Raw genomic sequence first — 21,625 nt, forward strand, 5'->3', positions numbered from 1 at the left:
CTCAGCCACGCCGGGTGAATCCCCCCCCCCCCCCCCCGGTCCGAGCGCGGACGGAGGCTGCTGCAGCGTCCCCGTGCGGCTGGAAGGGCCCCTCTGCCTGCAGCCCCCTCCCCCAGCAGGGGCGGCTGGGCCGTGCCCTCCCCTGCCCCAGTGCGCGCAGCGCTGCGGCGCTGGCCCTGCATGCTGCGGGAGAGGAGGGAGCCGGTGCAATGGCTGGGCATGAGCAGCGCCCGGAGGGAGGCCGGCAAACCCACGCAGGCCCGTGCCCCAGGGCAGCAAGCGCGGAGCTGCCCGCCTCCGGGCTGCTGCGGCTGGGCCCAGGTGTGTGCAGGGTGTCGCTCCCTGCTGCACGGGCACCCAGCATTAGTTACACTCCCCCCCCCAGGGGTGTCCTCGCACCCCGCCGGTCTTGGCAAGGAGTACACGCCCGGGTTTGAAAGCAGAGTTTAGGGTCTGATGGAGGGCATCGTGTGCCCAGACCTCTGCCTACTGGTGTCTCTGCAAGCCGGTCCCGAGGGGAGCCAGACACAGCCCAGCCCAGCCCGCAAGATCCTAGGCTGAGCATCTGCCCAATGCCCAGGGCCGTATTATCCATTAGGCACAATAGGCGCAGTGCCTAGGGCCTATGAAACTTTCAGGGCCTACGAAAAAATGTTATATATAATTTTGTATTTTTATTTAAAAAACTATTTATGAATAGCTTAAAATCAAATTAGTTATTTCGGTCGGGGGGGGGGAGCCTACGAAGGCAAGTGTGCCTACGGCCTACCAAGGTCTTAACACGGCCCTGCCAATGTCCTGCACAGAGACCAGGCTGGCCGACCCTCGCGCTGGTAGGCAACCTGTGGCCCTCATGCCAAACATGATGATTTTGAACGGCACGCATCAGGGTTGTATAATTTTGGCGGCGCTGGGTCCGGGGCTGGGGGAAGGGGTAGGGGCTGGGAGGGGGAGTGGCTGCTGCCCGGCACTTCTTGGGGCTGGGTGCAGCTCCTGGCTGGCGCTGGGTTCACGTCACGTGGGAGAGGGGCATGGGGTGGAAAAGGTAGTGGGGCTGAGAGGGGGAAACGGCTATAGCCCCATGCTGGTTGGGGCCAGGAATGGCTCCTGGCCAGGGCGTTGGGCCCATGGCACATGGGTAGGGCCCAAGTATAATTTTTTCGGGCCCAGTACAAACGGGCCCTCTCCCATACGCATACCACAATCGCTCATCCCATACATGCAAGCTCATGAGCCATAAACATTTTTTTCTCATGGTAATGGGGGTTGAAGCCTGGCCCGGGCCTCAGTAAAGTGTACCCTTCCCCCCCATGTGGGGGCCCTGCACATGGGAGAGGGGTGGGGAGACTTGGCACGCCACTTCCCAAAGGTTGCCAACCGCTGCCCTAGTGTGTCAGGGTCTTCCAGGTATTTTGATTTTAACTAAAGGGCCACGTTTTTGTCACATGGCTTCTGTAGGCCGAGCTCATTGCACCCACCGGGGGCTCCTTACATCCCGCCATTCCACCCAAGCTCCCTGTGGCCCACCCTCCTCTCTTTTAGAGACTTGACTTTTGTTTCATACACCCTCCTTCATCCCTGGGGTTGTGTCCCTCAGCCCCAACATCAGGGTCACCCAGGCCCCCCTGTGTGCCCCCAATTCCTCTCTCTGCAACATGGCAGGGGTGCTTTATGGCTCTCTCATATTCTCCCCCCATCTTAGGGCAGTGTGCTCCCTCCTTTCCCCACCATTAATCCCCAAAACCACATGCCCTGGGCTCAGTGTCCTCAAGTCCCCATTCTTCTATATCATTGTCTCCTATTCTCCCCACCTCAGGGCTCTATGTGCTCTCCATTTCCTTCTTCCCCACCATGCAGGGACTCATTGTGTCCCCCATGACCTCTTTGATATATAGACAATGCCAGAGGTGGTCAAAGCAGTCAGGCCTGCTAACCAGATACAAGGAGCTCTGTGGGTTTCCCATTTCCACCCTTGCTTTTCAGATTTTCATCAAAATCAATAGGGTTCTGGCCATTGATGCCTAGTACATTCCTTGAAATTTTGGAATTGAATGGACACAGTGCACAAAAGTTATTACCTTTCAGACAGAAATGCTAGAGTTAAGTGCTTGCTTCACTAAGACAATGATCATTTCAGCCAGATACAGATGTAAGACTTACTGGTCTATAATTCCCCAGAATATCCCAAGAGCCTTTTTAAAACATTGGTACATTTCTGAAACTGTGGCTGGTTTTAGTGAGAGATTGCATATTTTTGTTAAAAACTCAGACACTTCATACTTAAACTCCTTCAGAACTTTTGGTTACATGCCCTCTGGGCCTGGTGAGTTAGATTCAGATCCTCAAAGGTACTTATGTGGTACTTTGAGAATCTGGGCCTGACTCCCTTTTAAATGATCAGTTTGATCCAGTATTCTTCTGATGCTTCAATCTCTGAGAGTACCTCATCTTTGTTACTGGAGTGGGTCCAGAGTAAGTATGTTCTCAATATCCTCAGTAGTGAAAATTGATGCAAATAAATTATTTAGCTTCTCAGCAATGTCCTTATCTTCCATAATTACTTCCTTTAACACTGGTGATCCAGCAGACCCACCAATTCTTTCACAGATTTCCTGCAAACTCTTATTTTTAACCTTTAGACATTTGTTTTTAAAATTAATTTTGCCCTTTTAATTTTCTTTCTTTCTTATTGTCTGCTGTTATTTATGCTCCTGTTTATTAGCTTCACTAGGGTCAGATTTCCAAACTTTGAAGGAAAATCATTCCACCAATCTCTTAGAATTCTTTAAGCATGTTAATAAAGTAGTAGTGGATAAAGGAGAACCAGTTTACATAATGTATTTAAACTTCCAAAAGGCCTTTGACAATGTTCTTACACAAGAATCTACTAAAAAAGCTAAGTTGTCATGGGGTGAGAGGCTAGGAGTGAGAAATCAAAGAGCAGAATTGGGTTAGGCTGCTGGTGTATCGAGACCATTGCCTCTCACGCTGACCAATGTTGTTTCGTTTCCCTGTATTTCCCCATCAGCCTGTATCTCTCTTTTGTCTAATACTTAGGTTGTAAGTTCTCTGGGGCCAGGGACTGTCCTTTTATTTGGTTTGTACAGCACCTAACACAATTGGGTCCTGGCCTATGACTAGGGCTTCTAGGCACTACAGTAATAAAAATACAAATTGCCAATTTTCATGGTAAAAAATTAACAGAAGATGCTTCATGGTTCTGTACTACAGCCCATGTTATTTAATATGTATCAGTGATTTGGAAAGAGGGTGAGGTGAATAGTGAGGCAGTAAAATTTGCAGATATTTAGGTAAGACAGGACCAGAGAAGACTGAGAAATTTCAGAGACTTAAATATGCTAGGTGAATGGGTGTCATGAAGATAAATGAAATTAAATGTTGATAAATGCAAAGCAGCACACATTAAAAAGAAAAGTTTAAATTACTCATACACTTTACAGGATTCTAAATTCACTATATCCACTCAAGAAAGGGACCAGGGCATCATTGTAGATAGCTCAATGAACATCTCTGCTCAGCACGTAGCTGCAGTCAAAACAAATACCATGTTAAATTCCAATATGAATGGGATGGTGAACAATCTGGAGAATTATATCACTTTGTATAAATCAGTGGTGCAGCCTAAGATGGAATATTGTGTGCAGTACCCGTCATCCCATCTGAAATAAGATAGTGCAGAATGAGAGGAGGTCAGCAAGAATGATCTAGGGTCCGGGAAAACTGTCACATGAAGAAAGATTTAAAAAGTTTGGGATTGTTCAGTTTTGAGATGAATGAGGGGATATGAGAAAAGTATATATGTAAAATAAGGACTGGCGTAGAGAAAGGTTGATCAGGAACTTCTGTTCTCCCTGTCTTATAAAACAAGAACAAGCAGAAATTAAATTAAATGATAAGGTGGGAAATTCAAAACCCATAAAAGGATATATTTTTTCACACAGTGCTTAATTAAATGGTGGAATTCATTGCCAAAGGAAATCATTGTCAAAAATTTAACAACATTCAAAAAGGTATTGGCCATTTATGTAGATAACAAGAATATCCAGTTATATCATAATTAAAGATAAAATGTTGTAGAAGGGATATAAATCTCATGCTTCAAGCGTTAAACCAATCTCTATCTATTAGAGATCAAGTTGAGACCTAGTATATGGGGCAGGTTAACCCACATCTGCCTACTGTGGGGATCTTACCCCCAAAAGCCACTATCAGAGACAGGATTCTGGGCTACAGGGACCATGGGTGTTCCAGCATGGAAATTCTTATTGCTATGTGGCTGATTTTGACATCTCAATGGGTGGAGAGCTTGGGACAGTAACACTATGGGAAATGTACATCTAGCACAAAGAGACAGGAAGAAGTGTTCTAGTACAGGATTAAGCCTCTACTTCTCAAGAAGGGATGGCACATAATATGAGCCTCCAGCATATAAAACTGGTTGTGGGATAGGAGGGAATGGGCCTTCAGCATGGGGTAGAATAAGCCTCAAGTGTAGGCAGGGTGGGGAATGAGTACAGGGGATGGGCAATGAGCTTCCAGAACCAGATAGGGTGGAATGGGGAAACATGACTCCCACAGAATAGATGGGAGCATGAAACTCCTACAAAAGAAGGATGGGGGAACTCTTGGGAGAGGGCGAGCAAAGCCTCCAACACAACAAGTAGGATGAATGCAGAAGAGACATGGGAGGAGGGGGAAACTGATCATCCAGCATATGAGATTGTGGATTGGGGGGGTGAGCCTCTAGCAAAGGGGGATGGGATCTGTGGGGAGAGGAGAGCATCCAGTGCAGGAAGGTGAGATTTAGAAGTGGGGGTGAGCATACAGCACAAGGGGAGTGAGATGGGATTTTGGGGGGAGCCCCCAGTGTAGGGGTGAACAGGGTGGGATTTGGATGCAGTATCCAGTGCAGGGGGGGTGGTATTGGGGGTGGCCCTCCCCTGAAAGCAGGACAGGGTGGGATCTGGGGAGCAGGTTGGGGGTGATCCTCCCATGCAGGCAGGATAGGGTCAGAGTGGGGCTCTGGGGGGTGACCCCTGCAGGAATGACAGGGTTGGATGGGGGGAGGTTTGGGGTGATCCTCCTCTGCAGGGTAGGATTTGGGGGGAGGGTTCTGGGGGGTGACCCACGCAGGCAGGACAGGGTTGGGTCTGAGGGAGATGGGGTGCCCGTCCCGCGCAGGCAGGCCGGGGGGACACCGGGGAGGGGGCGCCCCTCCCGCGCAGGGGCGGGTGGCATTTGGGAATCCATGGAACGCCGGCGGGACTGGAGCCGCCCGCCCTGCCTTGGCCGCGGCTGCCGCCGCCGCAGCAGCAGCAGGGCCGGGAGGGGACCGCCGCGCCGCGCCGGCCGCCGGGGGGAGGGGTCCGGCTCCGTGCGGTCGCGGAGGAGCCCAGCCAGCCGAGCGGCAGCAGAGCGGAGCAGGCGCTGCGGGGCGGAAGTCCTTTGTTGCAGCAGCACAGGGAGCAGCGCGGGCGGCTCCGACCTCCTCGGCCGCCGCCGCCGCCGCCTCGGCCCCGCGCGGAGTCCCCGGATCCTGCTCCCCGCGCGGCGGTAAGTGGGGTGCGGGCCCCGCCGAGCGTGGCGGGGAGCTTGGCCTGCGCTGGGCTGGGCTGGGGCGCGCGGCGGGAGCAGCCCCCGGCCGGGGCGCGGCGCCCGCTGGCCGCCCAGGGGAGGGTGCGTGGCGGCGGCGGCGCAGGGGAGCCGCGGGCGGGCGGAGCGCGGGGCCGGGGCCCGGGGGCGAAGAAGGGGCTCCCTCCCGCAGGCGTGCGGAGGATCCGGCGTGCGCGAAGCGGCTGGACTGGGCTCGGCGCCCGCATGCAGCAGCAGCTCCTCCGTCGGCGGGAGGTGGGAAGTGACGGGGGCTCTGCGGCGGGCAGCCCCGGCCCGGCTGTTTGTTCATCATGGCACATGAGCGTGGCGAGCTTCCCCCTCCCGCACCGTGCACGGGGGGGTGGGACTAGCGCTGCCAGGGGCTTTCCAGCGGTAGCCACCTATCGCCGCGCCGGGGCCGGGTGGGTGCGGACCTTCCTTCCTTCCTTCCTTCCCTGCCTTGCAGCCCTGAGCGACGCGTGGCCGGGCCCCTGTCCGGGGCCGTCTGTCGGCCCGCACACATCCGCCACTCAATCAACTCAAAGAGCAAGGACGCCACCGGCCGCGAAACGAACCCCCGCTGCCTGAGCGCTCCGGGGGGAGCCGCCCGAGACGCAGAGGGGAATGATCTACAGGGTGCCACTTCTAGATCAATAACCATCACTGGTCAAAAATCGCTGTGCCCAGTGCCGCTGGGCTTCTGGCCGGTACCTGAGGTCTGTCGGACACTGCCATGCCTGCCTAGGTTGTCCTGCCCATAAAGATTTTGAAGCCTGCTGCCCTGCTGAGGGCTGTATTGCTACCTTCCCGGCTCTGTGAAAGAGTTTTGAATCTTAAGTGCGTCAGTCACAGACAGATCTGGCCGGGTCCCTTGGGGTTTAATGATGGGTCTGAGCTATTTTCTTGGGTGAAGGTGAAACCATTATTCTCTGGCAGATGGAAGTGAATTCTGAGGCAGTGACCATGAGTATTGGGCTATACAGTTCCCTTGTCAGCTGCCTTGGCTGTTGGGGATGGGATCCCAAACCTGTCCACAGTTCCATCCTCGTGGAAGTTAATTCTGCACCAGCAGCATTGTCCAGAGAAATGGACAAATGCTGACTGTCATCACAGGGTACATTCAGAGATGGACAAAGCGCAACAAGATGCATCAGCTGGATGATACATCCAGTTAAATGTCATATTTTTTTCCTGTTAAGTAGTTGATGGTTTCCCATAAAATGGAGTCAATATTTTAAAAAGCAGATGGTGATTACAGTCCTTTCAAGCTAGTGGTTGATGTGCTCATTAGGTGAGAAATCAAATGCTATATACAATCATGCTGGGGCACATCAGAATACAGGCTAGCACTGCAAAACAAGAGGCAGCTAAGAAGGTATAGAAATGGGACTCAGTGAAAGGTACTGGGTTGTTTTGTTTAAATTTAGATTTTAAGTAATATTAAACAGAGCAAACTTTTTAAATCCTGTTTTAAAGAGCAACCCCTTTCCCCCCCAGGTACTCTCTTCAGTGGTATATTATGGGGAGGTGAAATTTGAATGCAAATGTTATCACAATACTTTAGTAAAACCACGCAGAGCTGGGATCTAAAGGGAGTACTCCACCCTGCCAACTATGAGATTTGGGTTTCATTCTCTGGGCTGGAAGTGCAAGACTTTGGCAGCAGCGTGGAAAGGAGGAAATAGTGTGTCACTCAAAAGTAAGCCCTCCAGTTGCTTAGGGATCAGAATTTGCACCTGGGTTTCTCAGGTTTGTTCATATTCACCAACTGACACATGCATGGGCACCCGTGCCCTACTGATATGTAGGCATCAGTAAATGGGTAGCATACATGGGATGCTATTTAAAATCTGGACATTTACCAGCTGCATCAGTTCAGTTTACTACAGTATTCCCCTGTTGTACTACAGTACTGTATAATATGTACTACAATAGATTACAATAGAAAACTTCCTGGTGTTTGAAACAGTGTTATGTTCCTTAGTGTCTATTAATTACATTAAACATTCTTGTGGTTAAACGAGCTTATTCAGTGTTCTTCGTGATAGGGCTTGAAATATTCACACACCAGTGGTGAGCGAGGAGGACTTAAGCCATCAATTTCTGCAGGATTAGAATTTAAGCTTTCATTACAAAATAAAGATTTTAGGCCATATGGCTGTGAATAAAATCTTGCAAATGTGAACAGCTGCACTCCAGCCTTTCTGAGTCTGCTGACACACAGCAGCAGTGCCTGTACTGCTCTAAGTTTTTCTAAGCAGCGGCACAGTGAATTGACAAGACTCTGGAGAGTTTTTTAGCTGCTAATCAGAAACCTGTCAGAAGGTACAAAACAGGAAACAATCTTATCGGTTTCACTGTGCTCCTTTTTGGGAAAGCTCTGAGCACAGACAGGCACTGGAATTATTTGTGTGGGAGGAAGATCCACAAAAGAGGCTCAGGGTAGGGTACAGATAGTGAAGAGAAGTACACCTGTGCCTTGCAACACCAAGAAAGCTGGGAGAAGGTAGAATATCAGAAACCCCTTTCCCCTATGACTGGAAGACTGGAGTGGTGTGGAAGAGGGAAGCTCCTCTTCTGGTTCAGTAGCCCAAAGGGGTAAGGTCTCAAATTTATCAGACACTTAAGCTGTGTCTGCACTAGCTTTGTCTTCCTCAAATTTCCCATTTTTCTTGTTGCTGGAACAGTTCCACTTGGGGTAGGTATGGTGGGAATGCTAGTTATAGATCAGCTGCTGGGGTTTTAGTCACCATGTCATCTGACCTTGTTCAGAAATGGGTCTAGACTACACAGAGCTAAAATGTAGGTGCTGGTGCCTTGTTTATACTAGACCTCCCATTGTTGTTACTAACTCTGGGAAATGTTATGAGTGTTAAGCCTAGTGTAGACAAGGCCTTAATAGCCAGAAATTAGTTTACTTCTAATATGAAAAATAAATCCCCAGAAGAGGACTCCCTGAACTGTATCCCAAAAAGAATTCAAGGACTCTTTCTCTTTTAGCTGTTGAGGTTGGGCATTTCACCAGTATTGCTCTGGATTTCTCTCGTTTATATTGGGAGAAAACAAGGGCTCATTTTTTTGTACTGACCAGTAGATTTAGGGTGAAATTCTGGTCCCACTGAAGTCAATGGCAAAATTCCAATTGACTTCAATAGACTAAGGATTTCACCCTTAGTCTTCTGGCAAATGTTTCATGTTCTGCTTTATCACAGTAGTTGACAGGGAATACTGCAAGTCCATTTTTAAAATGGTGTCTATTGATAGATACTTCTGTGGGTAGGCATGGCTGTGAGTGCAGATGCAGTATGAGGGCACAACAGCTGATAAATAACTTGCATTAAGATCATTTATGTCCTCTGGATGAATGTCCCCCTGTGATTGTTCATGTCCTCTAATATTTTTTCTTCACAGTTTTATGTGAACATTTTTATGCCCTGTAATAATACTGAACATTAGCTCTGTTATATCCTATAACACACTTATTTCACTTGACGCAGATTTTAGCTACTTTATTTACATTAGAAAAAATATGCTGTTAATAGACTCATAGATCCATACAATTTAAGGCCAGAAGACATCATTTGATCATCTAGTCTGTCGTTCTGTATATCAGAGGCCATTACATTTTACCCGTTTACTCCTGTGTTAAGCCCAATAATTTGTATTTGACTAAAGCATGTCTTCCAGAAAAGCAGCCAGACTTGATTGGAAGAAATTAAGAAATGGAGAATCCACTGGAGTAGTTTACTGTACATGTAGTTTGAGGTCATAAGTCAGGGTACTGGAAGAACTCTGAATATAAAGGCTTATTAAAAATTACTCTGTGCTAAATTTGGTTTCATGGTTTTTTTCTGCTAATTGGTTTACTTTAATATTTAAAAAAATCATTATTGTTAATACATTGCCTAATACAGAACATGTTTATACAAGGATAAAGTAAATTTTACCCATTAAGTAACGGTAAGTAGGAATGTCCACAAAAATCCATTGTGGCTGAGAAGTCAGTTTACCACTGTGTCAGCTTTTCCTTATGCTTTTACTCTCTGTGGACCTGATCCAAAGCCTTTTGAAGTCAGTGGCAAATGTTCAGGGCTTTAGATCAAACCTTATGTCCTTAACTCATGCAATTGTGGTATACAGCCATTTTACTCCTTGTCTTTAATGCACTGTGCTTATGTTGTGAATATATAACATGCCTGTATCTTTGATGCTCTCAGACATCAACTGAGAGTCTTGAGTTATTGTCAGATTTCAGCGGCTATTTCCCATATTTGTGGAAGAGATACTGTATTATCAGAAGAGATCTTAATACTGGTGTAGGATTGAAGACTTAAATGATTGGCAGTTTGTTGATTTTTAGAGTCTTTTACCTCTTGCATTGGTTCAGCTCCAGTCTGGGTAGCAGTTGAAACCTGTTGTGATCTAAAGGCTGTCCATAGCCTATTTTCAGTGAATTGATAATCTTAGTACAGCTCATAATGGACAAGTGTCCACATTATAGAAAACAACATTACAACTAGTATTGCTGTTGGCAGGCTCAGGACTGAGGATGAAATTCACCATCCCCACAAATAGCCTAAGTAATAGAGCTTATAGTGTAGATCTCTAGAAGTGGGGGGATGGAATTCATACCTGTATGGCAACCAGTGGGCAAGTAATAGAGCTGCAACACAGCCCCTATATCATTGCTGCAGGCTGAGTTGAAATATTGGCTACTCCACATCCTCTACTTGATTTTTGTACCATGTGGCCCCTCTACAGCATGCAAGGGGCTATGGTGACCACTTGCTCGGCTCGTGTGCCTGCTAACTCACAGACATGTAGATTTCCCACATGTCGCTAAGGCAGTGGCTCTCAATCTTTCCAGACTACTGTACCCCTTTCAGGAGTCTGATTTGTCTCACGTACCCCAAGATTTACCTCACTTAAAAACTACTTGCTTACATCAGACATAAAAATACAAGTGTCACAGCACGCTGTTAATGAAAAATTGCTTACTTTCTCATGTTTACCATATAATTATAAAATAAATCAATTGGGATAGAAATATTGTACTTAATATTACATAGAGCAGTATAAACAAGTCATTGTCTGTATGAAATTTTTGTTTGTACTGACTTCACTAGTGCTTTTTATGTAGCCTGTTGTAAGACTAGGCAAATATCTAGATTAGTTGATGTACCTCCTGGAAGACTTCTGTGTTCCCTGAGGGTACCCCTAATTGAGAACCGCTGCTTTAGTGCACTTGCCTTTTACACCAAAGTAAATTTCACTCTGAAGGGGCACAGAGATAACTTCTACAGAGGAGAGAATATTTTATAGGGTAAAGACATGGTGGTGAAGTGGTGTAGGGAAATTTGCACTGTCACCGTGCTATATCAGTCTGTTTTGTGAATAAATAGGAGACTTGATTTGTATGGATTTTCAGTATATCACTTTCCATTAGTGCTAAATTCAGAGCTTTCATTTATTTCATTTTGTCCCATCTGATCTTGGTTTCTACAGAAAAACAGCCAGCAGCTAAGTATGTGAGATTTCCATTTTTGCCTGCTCAGCAGTGAAAATGCTGGGTTTTGAAAACCACCTACTAATTTTAGAGGCCCAAAGGCTCCTAAATCCTAAAGTGTGTGGTACTTTTTTTTAGAAAACATATACAAATTTCAGAAGGAACTTTGCCAAGTTCTCTTTACATTTTTAAATAAAAAAAGTTTTAGGAATTTTTTATATCTTTAGTTTAAAAACTTTTTAAAGTCTCTGCTATAGCAAAGTGTGCAGTTATACTGAATACCTGCTTTGCTCAGTTAGAAAGCTTTTGACCAAAGCATGCAGATATTTAATACAGCTGTACAGCTTGTCTTGTTTTTATATATGCCATATTAACAGTAGATACTGACATAACAACATTGTATCTGTAAGCATCAATTAAAAATAAAAGGGAAAATTCTAATGGGAGAAAAATGAGATTTGAATAGTGTCTGGCAGTGTCAAAATTAAAAGTTAGTCCAAAGGTAAAATGAGAGTACTGTGATGATTGTAAATTCAGAATTACAGTGAAATTACCTGTTCAGACATTACACTAGAAATGTCTTTACATATTTCTACTTTATCTTCAACTTGAAAATGCTATAGGGACTTGCAGCAGTGGTGGTGTGCACAAGTCCAAAGAGTAGCTTTTTAATGTGTCTTTTTATTGACTATCAAATAGAAAATTATTACTTATAGACAATGTGCCTGCCACTGCAAACAAAGATGATGATGGTCTCTGTCCCAGTGATTTTGTAATCTACAATAACTCAGACAGTGCAGTTTAATTGCTATTACACACAAAAAACTAAGTTAAAAGAACATTATTAAGATGCAAATCAAGCACTCAAAGATTAGGAAATGCCAGAATTAAGGTTGCCTGTGCATTCTTAATTCATCCTCTTTGTGCGTGTGCATTAAGATACCATCTTTAACCATATGAACACATACCATTTTTTCCACACACCTCTGCCTCATTCACCACACAAGGTGGTCAGTGTTCACTTAATGAACAGCTATTCAATATTTTGTTTTCTCCTCATTTTCAGTGTGTGCCCCTGAGCTTTATTTCCTGCACATCATTGAAACCCCCCCCCCCCCCACTGAAGACAGAATTACTGATTTTCCTCATGGTTTTTCTGTGGCATGTATCACTCTAGTATCTGAGTGCTTCGCAAACAGTAATTCATCTTCACAACATCCCAGTAAGATGAGGGTGTGCAGCGGACAGAGATTGAGTTAAAATATTCACTAATTTTGGGTGTCCAATTTGAAATGAATAGGACCTGATTTTTCAGAGCACTTAGCATTGTACCACACTTATATGTTCAAAGCACATCTCCCACCCAGGGCCCAAGGATAATTTTTTCAGGCCCAGTACAAACATGAAACATGGGGCCCCTCCCACACACATACCACAATTCCTCATTCCATACATACTATCTCATGAGCCATGAACATTTTTTTCCTCATGGTAATGGGGGTTGCAGCCTGGACCGGGCCCCGGTAAAGTGTACCCTTCCCCCCCCATGTGGGGGCCCTGCTCCCACTGAGTTCAGTTATAGCTGTGAGGGCCCAGCGCTTTCCCCAGATACTATGTTGGACACCCAGAGAAGGAGGAACACACAATTAGTGACCACCTGTGAAAAGTTTGGTTGATATGACTTGCTTAGCATGACAAAGTAACTCTGTGGCAGAGGCAGGGATAGAATCTAATTTCCCAGGGCAGCATTCAACTGCTTTAACCATGGGGCTTTCCTTTTTTTTCATGTAATTCCCTGCCTCGTTTTCTCTACAAAACACATTTTCCAACAAATGAAGCAGAAGTCCTACAGATAACATTTTCATTTCAGTACACAACCCTGATTGATCCCCCGAGCAGATCCACATCCTGTGCACTGAATGAAGCAGGGGTCCTGTGGGAAAAATAGTTTGTGATCATGTAATTAAAGATTGAATCATAATGCATATGGACAAGGGAGGTGAATAAGGGTTGCACAAGCACCTTAATTCTGGGCTTTCCTAACTTTTGAGTGCTTGACTATGCAACTTTAGTGTTCTTTTACTGCAGTTTTTTTTTTTTTTTTTTGCATGTGTAACTTCATAAGTTTTTTAAAAAGCAAACTGAAAATAACAAATTCCATCATGTAGCATCATATTGACATCCTTCTGGGTCGTCAGCAAGGATGGAACCTTTAGTAATCCTCTGTGTGGATGAGCACCAGAGGGGGATGAGACACACTTTGCCCATGGCTTCCAGATATCTGTTGGCAGCGGGAATCTTGGGCTTCACTCCAAGCTCTGGAGGGAAGTGTGCTGGTGGGCACCGATACTTCTGCCCATTCCCACTCCAAATGTGACACATTCTGCCTTGTCCCCTCCAGCCTGTCCCAATCCCAGGCGTGTCTTTTCCCCCTTGCTGTCTCCCTGTTTCAGTCCCTTTCTCCCCTCCCAACTATTCCCCCTTTCACCTCAACTTCTTGTCCCCAGTCTCTTTGCCCAGCCAGTCTTAGTTCTCCCCTCCTGGCGCCTTGTCTGATCTATCTCTCCCTCCATCCCGTGAGTGTCATCCTAGTTCCAGTTCCTGGGCTCCACATCCAGTCTCGGTCTGCATCCACCCTGCCTGATGCCTTGCCCATCTCTTTCCCCGTCCAGTCTCAGTTCTCCCCCTGAACCCCAGTTCCTTGTCAGATCTGTCTCCCCTTCCTCCCATTGGTTGCTAGTCCCAGTTTCCCCCCACCTCACAGTTCCCAGTCTAACCTTGGTGCCCATCTCCACACACTAACTGGTTTCTGGTTGTCTTTCCCCCGCCTGCATTTCCCTTGTTGACTCCCACTCCCAGCCTCTTTGCTCAGCCAGCCCCAGTTTCTGCTCCCAGTCTCATCACCCTCTTTGTCCCAATCTGCACCTTTCCCTTCCCTGCTTCAGCTTTTGTCTCTTCTGCATTTCAGTCAGGCAGCTTCCTCCCTCAGGCTCTTTGGGTGCAAGCAGGGAGGTCCCTGGGAGCACTGGAGAGACAGGCTCTCGGAGTTTGGTTCCCATGTTCAGCCTCACCTGGCTTGGTGCAGCCATTACAGGAAGAGTCTTAGGGCGGGGCTGGCCAGCCCACGGGCCACACACGGCCCACCAGAGCATTTCATAAGATCTGCGGCCTACTTCAAGACAATATACTAATGGCCGATTCATTAGAGTTTTGCTGTAGGGAGACGCGCCCTGTGAGCCAGCCTCGGAGACCATCCGTGCTGCACTGAGACCTCCCGGATTTCTGCCAGGCAGAGGCGACGTGGAACTGTTCATAGTGGGGGAGGGGGCCGGGGAACAATTTAAAGGTTCTGGTGTGAACCCTGGCGGAAATCGAGGGGGAGCGGCGGCATGTGACCCACGCGTTACCCCTGTTTGGGTGGATTTTCATGAGATGGCAAAATGTACATCCCTGACACAAAGGCCATCTCCCTGCCACATGTAAAGTCTCAGCTCCAAAGAAGGTAGTGGGAGCTTTTCAAAGAAAAAGTCAGCAGCATTTTTTAACATGGGCAAAATGGTGTATTTTTCCCTAGCCTCGTTGTCAGGAACGATGGAACCATTTTGCCTGATGTTCCACATCCCCTCCTCCCTCCTCCCCACCAAAAAATATCAGCTTGAGGCAGACCCTTCACATGGAAAATTTCATCCCAAATAGTTAAAGTTTGGCCAATCATAAGCAACAGAAAACAGAGTCACTGGCTGTTCCTGTAATAATTTCTGCACTGAAGGTCCAATATTCAGGCCGTGCTGTTTTTAAATACACAGACACGTAAAATATATAGGGCAGATTGGTGTGGAACTTGGAAGAAAAACGGTGCTTTAATAATGGATTTGAATTAGTAGGGTGCTATTAATAACGGTAAAATGTTAATGTATGTACTTGTATGTCCCCTATCACTATACTATCTGGGCGTTTTATCTGTTATCAGCATCAGGCAAACCACTGTTGGGCTACTTCCTTTAGAGGTTTCAGGAAATATGTCTTACCAGTCAGTTCTCTTCTGCATATCCAAACTCAAGTGTTGAAGAATTCTAGGAGGTTTTATTGACGGTTATCTCCCAGAGTTCCTCTTTCAAAAGAGACAATGTCCTTTATTCCTACTTCTCCCAAGGAAAAGAGAAACCTAAAGGAATACGTCTTTTCTCCCTCATTCCAAAGCCTATGAAGTCAATGGGAATACTGTATTTGCACTGGTTTCAATGGGCATGCATTAGGCCCCCTAGATGCTGCATAACCTCCTGTTTGCCACGGGGTTACCCTGTTACAGAACTTTTTTCATCTAGCAAACTTTACAAAATGCCTTTTAAAATAGTAGAACAAGTGGGATTTTTTTTTTAATTACAAATTTGAATTTGTCCCTTTGCATGTTGTAATAAGGCCAGCTGACGATGTTTAGCAATTCTGAACAGACTTCTTTGATACAGATGGTGGTTCAGAGTTGTCCTCATGCCTTATCAGACATGAAATGTCAGTATCTGTTTTATGACCACATAATTTTAAACACATACTGTGTAGTTTGAACTGAAATTATTAGTAAACCTTCAGTTACTGTTCTTAGAATTTAAATGGTAATTCAACATGTTATCACATGAGACTGAGTGTACAGAGTAAGTTCAGGTCAAATGCACCTCATTTAGAGACATGTGAAATTGTGATTACTTTTTAAAATTCAAGATCTTTGAGGGGGTTATTTTTTATTTTTGTTTGGTTTTTTGTTTTGTTCACAAAAACAACCAAAGTTATTTAAATTCTTAGAAATAATCAGTTCTGTTGTTGCTTAGAATGTACCTCTTCTTTTCAATGAGGTAAAAGATTCTGTTTGGGAAGTAAAATAACTGAATCTGCTGCCACCAAAGTGTCACACTGTATTAATTAGTGCAAAACTACTTTTTACTCTTCAGTGTAATGTAAAAACAAAGTTACAATTGACGTCACTTTGCTAATCAGATCGCAGTAGCGTGTCAGGGTATTCACTAGCTGCTGAGCTTTCAGCTTGGAGAGGAAAGTCTTCCCTGTCCCTGACTCGGTCAGCAGGAATCTCTCTCTCCGTTTCTACCGGAGCTGTCTTTTTGTTCTCTATTTGTGCAGCGCCTAGCACAATGGGGTTTTGATCCATGACTGGAGCTCTGAGGTGCCATGGTAATATATGTAATATATATGCATATATGTAGTAAGCCCCCCTTATAATAAGTCCCTTATAATAAGCCCCCCTTCTGCAGCCATCCAACCCCTAGCCAACACCTGGATGATGTTAGTGATCCATAAATGCTACTCTTTAAATGGCTGTAGTGGATGTCTTTGGGCAGGATGAAACATTTCCTCCTCTTTAAGGATTGCACATACTGTTTTCATGATGCTCCCAGCCTCCTGATAGCCCAAGGAAGGAATGAATAGTAATTAAACCCATGTTTCCTCCATGACAGTGCAGGCCTTATCACCAAGCCGGCCTATTTCGCAGTTGTCCAACTTGAGGCATACTAAAGGAGCCTGATTTTCAGAGGATGAATGCTCAGCACTTTTTGAAAATCAGGCCCCTTTAAAGTATCTCAAGTTGGGCACCCAAAATCTTAGTCACGTTTAAAAATCTTGGTCATTTTTTTTGTGTGTGTTTACTTCCTGATTTGTGTACTAGCAGCAGTACTGTTGAGATCAGTATAGGTGTGGCAGTAAAGGTTATTACAAGGATTCTCAGACTTTTTTTTTGATGGGCCCCCCTTTGAAAACATATCAGGCTGTGATGACCCCCCCAACATACACACGCACATGCACACACACACTTGGTACTGGAGATAGCTTTTGCAACATCAGTGCAGATCCCTACAGAGCTAAGAAACCATATGATGCCACCCTTACTTATGCACTGTTGCTGGTGGCGGTGCGGTCTTCAAAGCTGGGCAGCCGGAGAACGGTGGCAGCTGGCTGGGCACCCAGCTCTGAAGGCAAGGGAAAAGGATGAGCAAGGGAAAATCATGGACATTTGTTCGTATTTCAAAAATCTGCCCAGACAGAGATTGGAGGAGCAATAAAGAAGTCATGTCTGGGAAAACCCAGATGTACGATAACCCTATAATTTTTGTTATCTCACAGCCCCTCCCCCCCTACAATTGCCTTGCGGCCCCCTTTTGGGTCAGGACCCCCAGTTTGAGAAACAACTGGTTTGTTAGTTAACTGGTCTTGCAAATATAGCGAATGGAGTAATGGCTATTTGTATTTTACTTGGCACCACTTTACTGGATTTCCTTTCCAGTCAGATCATAAAAATAGTAAGAATATAAAAATTTTGGTCCCAAATTGCAGTTCTTGACAATTGTCTTTTGAATTAAAATGAGCTCTCTCTTACTTTCTGTGCTCATAATATAACTAAATATTGTTTTTTCTTTTCTTTTTTTTTTTTTTAAAAACACAGGGCTGTAATCGAAATACAAGATGGCAAGAACCAGCCACAGCACCTATGTCCTTCAGCAGCTAAACAACCAAAGGGAGTGGGGTTTTCTCTGTGACTGCTGCATTGCTATTGATGATATTTACTTTCAAGCACACAAAGCGGTCCTAGCTGCCTGCAGCTCTTATTTTAGGATGTTTTTTATGAACCACCAACACACCACAGCCCAGCTGAATCTCAGCAACATGAAGATTAGTGCTGAATGCTTTGATCTCATTTTACAGTTTATGTATTTAGGAAAAATTATGACTGCCCCTACCAACTTTGAGCAATTTAAAGTGGCAATGAACTATCTACAGTTATACAATGTGCCTGAATGTTTAGAAGATATACAAGATACAGACTCCTCTAATTTAAAATGCTCATCTTCTGCTTCTAGTACCCAGAATAGTAAAATGATATTTGGAGTGAGAATGTATGAAGACACACTTGCTAGAAATGGCAGTGAAGTAAATAGATGGGGTATGGAGCCTCCAAGTTCAACTGTAAACACATCCCATAACAAAGAACCTGATGAAGAAGCTTTGCAGCTTGGCAGTTTTCCGGAACAACTGTTTGATGTTTGCAAAAAAAGCACCATGTCCAAATTCTCTAATGTGAAAGATCGTGTGTCACATTCACGCCGCTTTGGAAGAAGCTTTACCTGTGACAGCTGTGGGTTTAGTTTTAGCTGTGAAAAGTTACTTGATGAGCATGTGTTAACATGCACTAATAGGCATTCATACCAAAATACCAGGTTTTATGGTATTGAAAAAATTGATTTTAGTGAAAAAGACTCTTCTTCTAAAATATTACCTGCACAAACTGAGAATTATAAAGGGGATATGAGTCAAGCAGCTGATGACTCTTCATCTCCAATGTCAAACATAACAAGCAGAAAAAGTAGTATAGTTGCATCTGAGACATCAGGTGAAGAAGGAAGTAGAGCGACTGAGAGGAAAAGGATTATCATCAAGATGGAACCAGAGGACAACCCCACAGATGAACTGAAAGACTTTAACATTATTAAAGTGACAGATAAAGACTGCAATGAATCTACTGACAATGATGAATTAGATGATGAACAGGAAGAGCCTCTTTACAGATATTATGTTGCAGAAGGAGTCAATGAAAAGAGACATGCTAGAAAAACTCTAAAACCCCAGTTGTCTAAGGGTAAGAATGAAAGAAAGTGTTTAAAAAACTCAAGGCATCTTAACAGGAAAGTCCCTCCAGTGCAGGAAGATGTGGAGAATGCTCCCTGTGAACTGTGTGGACTAACAATTACAGAGGAAGATTTATCCTCTCATTATTTATCTAAACACATAGAAAATATATGTGCTTGTGGCAAATGTGGCCAAATACTGGTCAAAGGTAGACAGTTACAGGATCATGCAGAGACCTGTGGAGAACCCCAGGATCTGACAATGAATGGTATAAGGAATGCTGAGGAAAAAATGGACTTAGAGGAGAATCCTGAGGAACAGTCTGAAATAAGGGATATGATGTTTGTAGAGATGTTGGAGGACTTCAGGGACAGTCATTTCCAAATGAACAGTCTTCCAAACAAACAGTTATATAAGCATTCTTCCTGTCCTTTCCGATGTCCTAATTGTGGTCAGCGTTTTGAAACTGAAACTCTAGTGGTTGAACATATGTCAAACTGCCTAGAGCAAGATTTATTTAAGAATACCATTATGGAAGAGAATGAAAGAGATCACAGACGCAAGCATTTCTGCAATCTTTGTGGGAAAGGATTTTATCAGCGTTGTCACTTACGGGAACATTATACTGTTCATACCAAGGAAAAACAATTTGTTTGTCAGACATGTGGGAAGCAGTTTTTAAGAGAACGCCAGCTGCGGCTCCACAATGATATGCACAAAGGCATGGCCAGGTATGTCTGTTCCATTTGTGATCAAGGAAACTTCAGAAAACATGACCATGTACGGCATATGATATCTCATTTATCAGCTGGAGAGACTATATGCCAGGTCTGCTTTCAGATATTCCCAAATAACGAACAACTGGAGCAGCACATGGATGTTCATCTGTATACATGTGGAGTATGTGGAGCAAAATTTAATTTGAGAAAAGATATGAGATCTCACTATAATGCCAAGCATTTGAAAAGAACATAAGCATAAACATACTGTAAAACAAGCATTAAATTGACAGCAGAGGGAACACCAAAGCAAGGCATATAATATAGCAGACAACAATTGAATTAATTGTTGAAAATGAGTCTTTTGTTTAAAGACCCTTTTAATCATAGGTGTCTTTGTTTTAGGGTCATTAAGTATATATCTTTTTAAAGCATCAAGTGTTTAATTATTACAGTTTCACTGTTGCCTACTAGCAATTTCTGTTTTTAATTTTGTTTTACTAAGTAGATATGATATAAGTCATTATTTTTAAACTGTAGATTAAAAGCACAAATGTTACCCCTTCACTGACTTCTATTAAACAGTTCTTAGTTCCATGTCCGTCAGATGAGTGCTTCAGTATTTCCACGTGTTGTTTCTTCATGTGAAATGTTAGATCATGTAGCAATTAATATGCAGGAGCATAATCATTCCTAATATCAGAATTAATTTAAAAAACGAAAACAGATGCCAAGGAATAATTCTTTGCTTTGTGTTTCTACAGTCAGCCCAGCGCTTGCTGTCCTAGTATTCAGATGATCAGCATCTTTGTTGAGATTCACTTCCCCAGGAATGCTGGTCAGCTTGGGTGGGTTAAGTTAAACCTTGTATGGTATCAATCAATGATACGGACAAAGGAAGAAATAGAGAATTAAGACTATACAGAGAAAATTCCCATCTGAACAGCCATTTTCCACACTTGATATTCTAGCAGAATTGAAACAGGCACTTCTGTTGCAGTATGGTTTCCCTTCAGTTTTCTATCGGTACCTGAGTATTTATAAACTGATTATTACAAAGATAGCTGAATGTTGAGTATGAAGGGACTGCTGAGATCTCTTAATAAATGCAGCAGTGGTGTTTATGCCCTTTTAGAATGTTCTCATAGACAGATCTCTCTGAGTCTAGTGCAGCGCTAACATATACAGCTTATCTGTTTTATTTTAAGGCAGTAAAAAAACCATTGTGTGTCAGCTGAGGCAACTAGGCCTTTGAAAGTACAACTATTGGACTGGGCTTGAATCTTAGACACCAGCTATATAAACGAATACTAACTACATGATTGTTAATGATGAAATCTATGATAAGCAGTGGTGAACAAACAGCATTTCAAAAAACAGTAACAATGCCTACCTCTTCTATAGCACTTTTCATCAGCAGATTTCTAAGTGCTTCACAAAGGAAGTCAGTATCATTTCACTGATGGGGAAACTGAGGTATGGAGCGGGGAAGTGACTTGCCAAAGGTCACCTAGTAGGCCAGTGGCAGAGCTGGGAATAGAACCTAGATCTCTTGAGTTCCAGTCCAGCGCTATAGCTAGAGTATAACTGCCAGGGCTAAGTTTTGAAACCTTGCTGTTTTTCAAAGACTGTGATTAATTTATAGCTCATAAAACAGAATGTCAGAATATATACATCAATGGATAAAGTTCAGTGTATTACCTAAAAATTCTATACAACTACATAATCAAATGAGTATTTTCAGATACTATATCAAATTTCTTTTTTGATATTCAGTTATAAGTGGTCTTTGCAAACTTATAATGTGAATGTCTTTCAAGTCAGAGCTTGATACACTGAAGGAAAAGGAAGACTTGGGTCCTGGACCTGCAATCGGACCTGAGCACATGGATCCAATTATAGCATTGGGGTTTTAGCATTTCACATACAAAAAGTACAGTATCAACTTAATCCTGTATTTCTTTTATGCCCAAAAAACCCACAGAGGCACTGAATGGCACCCCTAACATTAATGCATGCTAGTTTTTCCATTATTTCAAAGATCTGTTTTTCCCCCCCAAAGATTTAAAATGCTTCCATTCCAAGCTGCATTGAGCTGAAACTTAACATAACAGTCCAGAGACCAACCAGGTTGGCTGTTTTAAATGCTGTGTTTGTG

General features: G+C 44.3%; 1 protein-coding gene across 2 annotated transcripts; it reads left to right on the plus strand.

The window, feature by feature from the left end:
- Window positions 1-5,438: 5,438 nt before the first annotated feature.
- ZBTB1 (zinc finger and BTB domain containing 1) lies at window positions 5,439-20,062 on the plus strand. Of its 2 annotated transcripts, none has more exons than XM_067554929.1 (2): window positions 5,439-5,574; window positions 17,568-20,062. In XM_067554929.1, the coding sequence occupies exon 2, from the start codon at window positions 17,588-17,590 to the stop codon at window positions 19,721-19,723; it is 2,136 nt and encodes a 711-aa protein (XP_067411030.1). In that variant the 5' UTR covers window positions 5,439-5,574; window positions 17,568-17,587; the 3' UTR covers window positions 19,724-20,062. The 2 variants fall into 2 exon arrangements, with proteins under 2 accessions (XP_067411030.1, XP_067411029.1); XM_067554928.1 differs by lacking the exon at window positions 5,439-5,574 and adding an exon at window positions 6,134-6,329.
- Window positions 20,063-21,625: the final 1,563 nt, after the last annotated feature.

The sequence above is a fragment of the Emydura macquarii genome, unplaced genomic scaffold (genome assembly GCF_026122565.2).
Source record: "Emydura macquarii macquarii isolate MOO-44397 ecotype Brisbane River unplaced genomic scaffold, CSIRO-AGI_Emac_v2 contig_1551, whole genome shotgun sequence".
Taxonomy (NCBI): domain Eukaryota; kingdom Metazoa; phylum Chordata; order Testudines; family Chelidae; genus Emydura; species Emydura macquarii.

Coding starts and splice junctions, on each gene's coding strand:
- ZBTB1 (XM_067554929.1), top strand. CDS start 17,588: ATGGCAAGAACCAGCCACAGCACCTATGTCCTTCAGCAGCTAAACAAC.